Source organism: Hipposideros armiger, unplaced genomic scaffold, assembly GCF_001890085.2.
Source record: "Hipposideros armiger isolate ML-2016 unplaced genomic scaffold, ASM189008v1 scaffold_614, whole genome shotgun sequence".
NCBI lineage: Eukaryota > Metazoa > Chordata > Mammalia > Chiroptera > Hipposideridae > Hipposideros > Hipposideros armiger.
The window spans coordinates 53,297-61,122 of NW_017731964.1; the positions used below are offsets into that span (position 1 = coordinate 53,297).

General features: G+C 39.2%; 1 protein-coding gene across 1 annotated transcript in view; it reads right to left on the reverse strand.

Annotated features, from left to right (window-relative positions):
* Positions 1 to 679: 679 nt before the first annotated feature.
* LOC109372142 (vascular non-inflammatory molecule 3) overlaps positions 680 to 7,826 on the reverse strand; it is a 10,116-nt gene continuing 2,969 nt past the window's right edge. The window contains exons 3-7 of the mRNA XM_019625104.1: positions 5,800 to 5,992; positions 4,118 to 4,409; positions 2,949 to 3,322; positions 2,055 to 2,228; positions 680 to 1,368 (exon numbers count right to left, since the gene is read on the reverse strand). Of these exons, the coding sequence (XP_019480649.1) occupies positions 1,240 to 1,368; positions 2,055 to 2,228; positions 2,949 to 3,322; positions 4,118 to 4,409; positions 5,800 to 5,992 (1,162 nt within the window). The 3' untranslated portion in view covers positions 680 to 1,239. The remainder of the gene's footprint in view (positions 1,369 to 2,054; positions 2,229 to 2,948; positions 3,323 to 4,117; positions 4,410 to 5,799; positions 5,993 to 7,826) is intronic.

Here is a 7,826-nt window from a genome sequence, read left to right on the forward strand (position 1 = left end):
CCACAACTAGATTGAAGGACAACGACTTGTCTAGACAGAGGAGGCAGAGGTTGGCTTACATAAGATGCATGGGGTGAGGGGTGGTGTGAAGAATGTGAGGCCACCAGGTACTAATGCAGCCTCCAGACAACTGTCTAGGAGAGAGAGGAACGAAACCTAGAAAGAATCGACACGAGGCCATCAGGAGGGAGTCCAGGACACAAGTACAATCCACGGATTCTAGCGTCAGTCCCGGAAGAAAGAACCCAGGAATGATGGAAGCAGACAAAGACCAAGGACATTTTCTGCTGCCTGGAATGTCTCCAGCCTCTGGAACTGGGTTGAATTAAATTCGGTGGAAATAAGCATCTGGGGAAAGTCTAGAAAAGCAATTGCCATGCCTTTTGTGGGAGAAAGGGTATCCTCAAACTCAGAGTTATCCTCAATTGCTCCCACATATCCCAGGCAGGCCCCCTGCTTTCATGAGTGTCTCTTCCCAGAGTTAATCAGTGACCAACAAGAAAAAGAGCTCAGGGCGCCAGGACCTAGGGACAAGGGTAACTGGGGGAAAGGTGACAGGGTGGCCTTTTCTAAGGAAGCTCCCAGTCTAACACAGCCTGCAGTAAATCTCTGAAGAGAAAAACAACTTAACTAAAACTGGGTAGATTTTAGGACAGAATAATTTCAGAAGGAAACAAAATATAGTCTGAAGGAGATAATTTCTTTCTTTTTTATTTGCATTGTAAGTATCCAATTCGCATACAAATAGACCCTAAGAGTAGAATAAAGAAATAATGGAACAATTTTAATTAATTAAAAAGTTGTTCATAATTACTTAAAAAATGCCCTTGTGTTTTAATTTCCTGTATCTTAAATGTCTGGTATCAAATATCTCTGCATAGTCAACATTTGCCCTATGTATTTAAAATGAGGAAAGCAACATTTGCATACATCAGAACAGTTACCACAAAAGGGTTTTTCTAGGCCCCCTTCCCATTTAAATATGATTCACTGTAATATATATACTTACACATATTTAAATGCACCTACATGGAAGATGAATGTGGCTCCCATAAATGAGTTTGTGCTAGATCTAATATGTAAAATTTGTACATACATGGATTGCTTTTTAAGTCTTCTTTTGTTTGTTGTTAGCAAATTTATGACATCGCTTATAAACAAAAAGTAAGGGCTCCCTCTTTTTTCCCCCCCTCCTTCTCTTTGCTAGGCTAATCCTGAAAGAGTGCCAGGAAAAGGGGATCATTGTAATTTCCCTGGTCCCTGCCCTAGGCGTGGAGGGTCATTCTCGAACATCCTTCCATACAGGGCCATAACTAACACAGGCAAAGGGGCTCCGCTTCTGCTCTTCAGACGCCCATCTCTTGAAACCTGATCCAAGAAAGCAAAGGATTAACTCAGTGGAGAACTTGGTTTGCAGCGCAGATGGCTTCTCTGAAAACATCTCTTTAAAAGCAGCATAAAACAGTCAAAAGCACAGAGGACTTAGTGTCAGGTGACCCATGTTTCCGATCTAAATGTCTAACAACAGAGGAACTTTGGGTAAAAATGCAGCAAATAAATCTATCGCACAAGGGATTAAATAAGATCATGTACAACAAAGATTTTTTTTAACTCAGGAAACACTATAGAAAGTATGAATTATTACTATCATTATTACAACTTCTCAAAATAACACACCCGTGAAATAAGTTGTAGATGCATTATTTAATGAAAGTTGGACCTTTATACCATGCAAATAAAGAGAACATTAGTTGCCAGCTGTCATCCGCAATCAATATTTTATTTTAATTTCTCCATGACCTCATTGTTGCCTTGGATCTCAAAATGACATTTATGTAGAAAACTGAACTCCAAATGTTCTGTCAGAGCTTAAAGGCAATCTAGAACCGCCAATTGTCTTCCATATCATAGCTTCCATATGTCTTTAAAGTGTTGTTTGTATAACATGAACCACAATATTGCAATACTGCCTTGCCTCATTATTTCACAGATTTTCATTATACCAGTCTAACTGAGCTGTTCAAGAAAGTTGCTCATCCTGAAAAACCTCTTACCTCATAATGTCTTTCAGGGGCAAGCTGACTTCCACTTAGAATGAGTTGTGGGAAAACATAACTTGTTCCAAATGTGCCACTGAGGGAGAATTCTTCAAAGTTGGTAAAAGCTGACCCCACAGGCTCCCCACAAGTTCTCAAGTCAGTGGTTTGACATTTTAGTAATGTGCATACCTAGGTAGGAAACGAAAAGAGAAGTGATCAGAAATCCTGGAAATATTTCTCAGCAAAAAAAACACAATGTCAAGAAATAGAGGAATATATGTTAGGTTGCCTTTTAAGCAAAATATTTCAAATTGCAAGTCATAATCTATTATATCAGTGAATACTAAAACCAATTTAGTGGGTCAGAATTAGCTCTTTTTTCTTCCAATGAAGCAAAATAAAATATACTAGAAACTTAAAAATCAGAGTGCATTGCACCTAATTATAGGTTTTCTAATTCTAATTTGAATCATTTCATAAATGCTTGTTTCAAGTGAATATCCCTTAACTCAGTCACACATCTTAACCTCACTACGCCATGATGTGACATGGACTTCTTGCTCTGGATGCTAGTTGAAGACAGTTTGAGAAACACTGCTCTAAAGTCACCTGACAAAAAAAAAAGAGAATGCGTGGAAGTTGAAGCTTTTTAAACTTGAACCTGGCCTCCTGAGAACTAATCAATCTGCTTTATGTTTTTACCGTGCAGCCAAGAGAACTAACTCTGGTCCTGCTAAGACTGAACAAATAAGGTGTTTGGGGAAGAGGGGTGAGGAGGTGTGGAAATTCAGTGATAAATGTAACATTATTCCAATTAACTGAATCCAGCACAATTTTTAAAGAAAGGCAAGGATGACCTAGAAGAAAACCTAATAAGGAAGCTGTTGTAACATATTTAAGTGTCTCTACCTGTAAGTAATACTGGCCTTCTACCATGTGCAGTCCGTCAAAAGCACCTAGTGCATACACCTCATCTGATCGCTTCTCAGACATCTTGTAAGTTAAGTGACAACACAGGTCTTTCTGGCAAACTGTATAATTTCCTGTGTTTCTCTTAAGCTCGGTGAAGGTGAACTCATCAAAATAAATCATCCCCCGAAAATCCGACTGCTCAGACGAGAATGGCTTGACACTTCTGGCATAAGCACTCCAGTCAACAGCTGCAGGGTAGGTGGGCTCACGCCGAGGCCGGGCCTTCAGTTCTGAGAGCATCAGCTGGCCACTCTCTGTCTCCATGTCATAGTAATATGCCTTGACTCCTTCTGGTGTATAGATTCCACTCCCTAGGGGCAATGAAAATAAATACAAATATTGGGTTCAATTTTTCATGGTGACAAACCAATAGAATCATTCCCAAGAAAAATTTACTATAAAGGTATGAAAGCATAAGGGGTTTCAAGACAGGTAAGGGGTTAGCCATTCCATTGGCATAAGTTCCAATTTGATTCTGCAGCCTCCATAAAAGACTGTTTGCACTGAAATTATCATTTGACTTGGATGGCTTATTTTATTTATTTATTTATTTTACTTAAGCTACCTTTATTTTCTTTTTTTTTTAGCCAAACTAGAAAATTCCCCAAACATAAAGAATAATTTTAGCTCTCCACTGACAGATCTAATTTACTTGTGTTTGAGAGTCTTCATCTGAACCAATGAATAACAAAGCCGTTACAAGGGGAACCTGTGTTACCTTGAGCATGGATACTCTAAAGGACAAACTCTAAAAACCCGATTAAGTCTAAAATGATTTTGTCACCTTGACAAGATGTATTGCAATATTACTAATGGATGCTGGCTGCCAAGTTCTTTAGATCTAGCTTTGGGTTTTTATGTGACTTGACTTCTCTCGAACTCCAAGTTCCCTTCCTGTGAAATTGAGATAATAATGTTTGCATCCTTCTTTCTCACAGGGATAATGTTCCATCTAAGGAACATTGGTATAGAACCCCATGCTATTATTAATTTTGTGACATTGGCGTTACTAACACAATCTTTAAGAAACACACTTTAAGAAAAGTGTGGCTTGAAAACCAATGAAGACTGTCACCGCCACCTGGTGCATGACAGGTATGACTTACCTGTCATGTGCATGGTGGTGTTGTGGGTGTTTGCAGAAAGCAGGTTGACTCGCAGGGCTCTGGCCCATGCCGAATGGAAGGGAGCAGCCGAGAGGAGGGGCAGTGTGTTGTACCATGCTGTGGGGTAGAGGACACTGTCGACTTGAAGCTCATCCACCACCACCACAGCTGGGTCATAAGAAAAAATGTCAAAGCAAGTGAAAATGCCAAGCTTCCCAAAGGGAGTGTCAAAAGTCACATGTTCTGTATCCTTGGGGAAATCAAATTGAATTTCAGGTGCAAAAAGATTGTACTGTTAACAATAAACAAAGGGAAAAATGAGTAAGAAAACTGCCAAATAGTACAGAAGTGATCAATACCCATAAAAATCTTTCTCCCATGCATGCTGATGTTCATATTTAAAACTGTTGCACATAGATATGTGTAAATCATACCCAGTATACCACTGTCTTTGAGGTTTTTTTACTGTGACACTAATCAAAAAGCCAATTTTCCACAACTAGTGAATCAACCAATGAGACTAGATCTACAAATGATATTTAAAAGGTGAATATTTCTGTCTTAAAAATCACAGGTTGAATTTTGAATCTGACAAATGTCAGATAGTTTTCCACTGTATTCCTTAAATTACCAACAGCCCAGCTCGTGTGAAGTCTAACATGTTAATAAAATAAATTTTGTCATGCCCCCCTATGATACTGCTAGGTTTATATAACTGAAATGAAGTAGATTTAAAATTAATTTGGAGGATGGAATAGCTAAACCTTGTTAATGAGTAAGCTACTAGTAATTTTCTTTTTCAGCCTGATTATCGCTCAGAAACTTCACTTACCCTGGCCTCAAGAGTACAGCCTACGTTCTTCTCAGGTTATTATTTGGTCCGATTGTGCATGTGTGCTCTTTGGCAACACCCTTCTCCCCCTCACTGAGGATCCCGTGTTCCTCCTCTCTCCCTCAAGTGGTAGCCCTCGCTTCACCCCTCAGTGATCAGCTCAAGGAATGCACATGGCCTTATTGGAGTCAAGGGATGGTGAGGTTTATGCCAGGTTTTTAGGAGAGAGAAATGCACTTTCCCTCTGGATTTTGTTGCTATAAGGATGTGAGCTTCGTGTTGAGCAGCCACGTGGCTTCTAAATGAACAGGTGCCCTGAGAAAAAGCTAACAAAGGGCTAAGAGAGATGGAGGGATGGATGAAATCTTTTGAGCCTCTGAAGGACAGACTGCATCTGAAACTGGACCTACTCTTTCTATAATTTATGCTTTAGGGGGTGCATAAGCAAGAAAATGTTTTAAGCCAATTTCAGTTGGGGTTTTCTATCATTGCAATCAAAGAAATCCTAATGGAATGAATGAATGAAGCTCAGTACAAAACGATAACCAATTGGGCCCCAAAACTAACTCTGGTATTAAATCATGGATGAAACAGAGCATTTCTCCTCTCTCAGAGAATACTAAAATCTTTGTGATGTTTGATTATCACATCTGTTTGAAAAGCGTGCCATATTGTGTTTTATGACTAGTTTAAACTCAGAACCCTTATATGAAACCAAAGTAAATTAAATCCCTTTTTTATCTAAAATGTGATAATTAAAAAACATATTCATAACTTCTCTCACCAACATACATATCACAAGCAGAAATCAAGGTAAATCAAGTTTAACTAAGACACAAGTAATTCTCACCTTATGGTAGCGTGCCACCAGCCGGCCCTCAGAATCAAACACCACATTAGTGTTGTACTGGTAACGACCGTCAGAAGGACACTGGGGATCACTGGCATTGCATGGCTTTTTGTCCCCAATATTTGCCACGATGTAGATAGAGTTGTCCTTGGCCAGGCAGCTAAGCCTTTCTTGTACTGGGGTGTAGCCAAACCTAATTCAACAGATATTGCCCTAAACTTAAACGATATTTCACTGATTTCTGAACTTCCAAAGCGATACTTTATTTTCCTATTACCCATAATAGAACGGCTCTAGGTTAAGAATCAACTGAAAAGATTTTGAAACTCACATGCAATATAGTCTTCATCTTGATGGAAGGTAACCTATTTGAGGGCCAGATTCCAGATTGCAGTGTGAAACTGAAGCACAGAAAACATGGCAGAAGAAGAGGAGAAAGAAGAGAAGCAACACTTTCTCTTATAAAGTATTCCTGGGAGGCAAACGAAAGACTTGAAATTTGACAGGCTTTTCTAATGGGGATGACCTTTTCTATAATCCAAGCCATAGTCTACCAGGAGGCAGTAAGTCGTAGGCACTGTGTAGGTCACCTTTTACAGAGAACAAATGCAGCATTATGTCCTGGAAATGAAGAAAGGAGGAGGAGGAGGAGGGTAAGGGGGAGGGGGAGCGGGGAAGGAAGGAAGGAAGGAAGGAAGAAAGGAAGGAAGGAAGGAAGGAAGGAAGGAAGGAAGGAAGGAAGGAAGGAANAAGGAAGAAAGGAAGGAAGGAAGGAAGGAAGGAAGGAAGGAAGGAAGGAAGGAAGGAAGGAAGGAAGGAAATAAAAGATAAGAAAAAAGAAACACTTTGCTATTTTGGCTCAGTTTCCTTATTTGTCAGTGCAACAATAATAGTTTCCTTTCTACCTTGAGGGCCCTTGCAAGAACCCCTGAGATAAATACAGACTATGAAATTGCTTTTCAAACTAATGCCTAGTTCATTCACATTGGTGATATTTATCCTAGAAATGAGAAGGGGTTGAGGTAATAAAATAGCTGGAATGATAGCTGACTTCAAGTACTCAAAAGGCTCTAATCTGAAGGAGATGAGCTGTGCGTATAAATGTACAGTAGAGGCAACATGAAGACCAAAGGAAATTACAGAGAAGTTTCAGCAAAAAGTAAGATGAAAATAAGACAGCAACCAGAACACACTGTTCAAGAAGTGGATTCACACGTGATATGGAGTAGAGTGTGGGAGTGGAGTCAATGGAATTGTAATAGATATGTATGATATTAGGGGGGGAGGGAGTGGGGCAGCGGATTGGGGGAGAGGGTTGTTACTTTGAGGTGTAAAAAGTATAACTATTGCACTGTGTTGTGCACCTAAAACTAGTTTTAAAAATAAAGTAAAATAAGGAAAAACAAAGAATGAATGAATGAATGAATGAATAAATAAATAAATAAAATGTTAAAAAAAGAATAGGCAAAATGAGGTGTGGGGTATGTAGGCAATATTTGCAATTTTTCTGTAAATCTAAAATTATCCTAAAATAAAAAAGTTTATTTAAGAAGAATACATTTAGTGAAACAAGCCAGATACAAAAGGATAGATACCATATAGACTCATTTGTGTGAAAGTTTAGGAAACTTATTCTAATCTCTCTTGAGAGCGTAAGCACGCTAAGAATTGCCTGGGGCCAGGGATGGAGATTGGGGATTGAATGTAATTGGCATGAGAAATATTTGTGGGTGATAAAACTTTTCTGTATATTATCGCTACATCAATGTGTGTGTGTGTATGGTGTATGCATGTATGTATTTGTCACAACTCACCGAACTCTACACTTAAAATGTGTGCATTTTATTGTATGTAAATTATACCTTAATAAAGTAGATTTTTTTAAATGAAAAAAAAAAGAAGCAGATTCACTAGTCACTGGAAATTTCAAGTACAATAAGGTGCATCCAGGCACTCAGAGGACATGCAGTTATCAGTGTAAGGGACCCAGGCCCAGGCCCTAGGCTAGGGCACCCCCCACCCCCCCC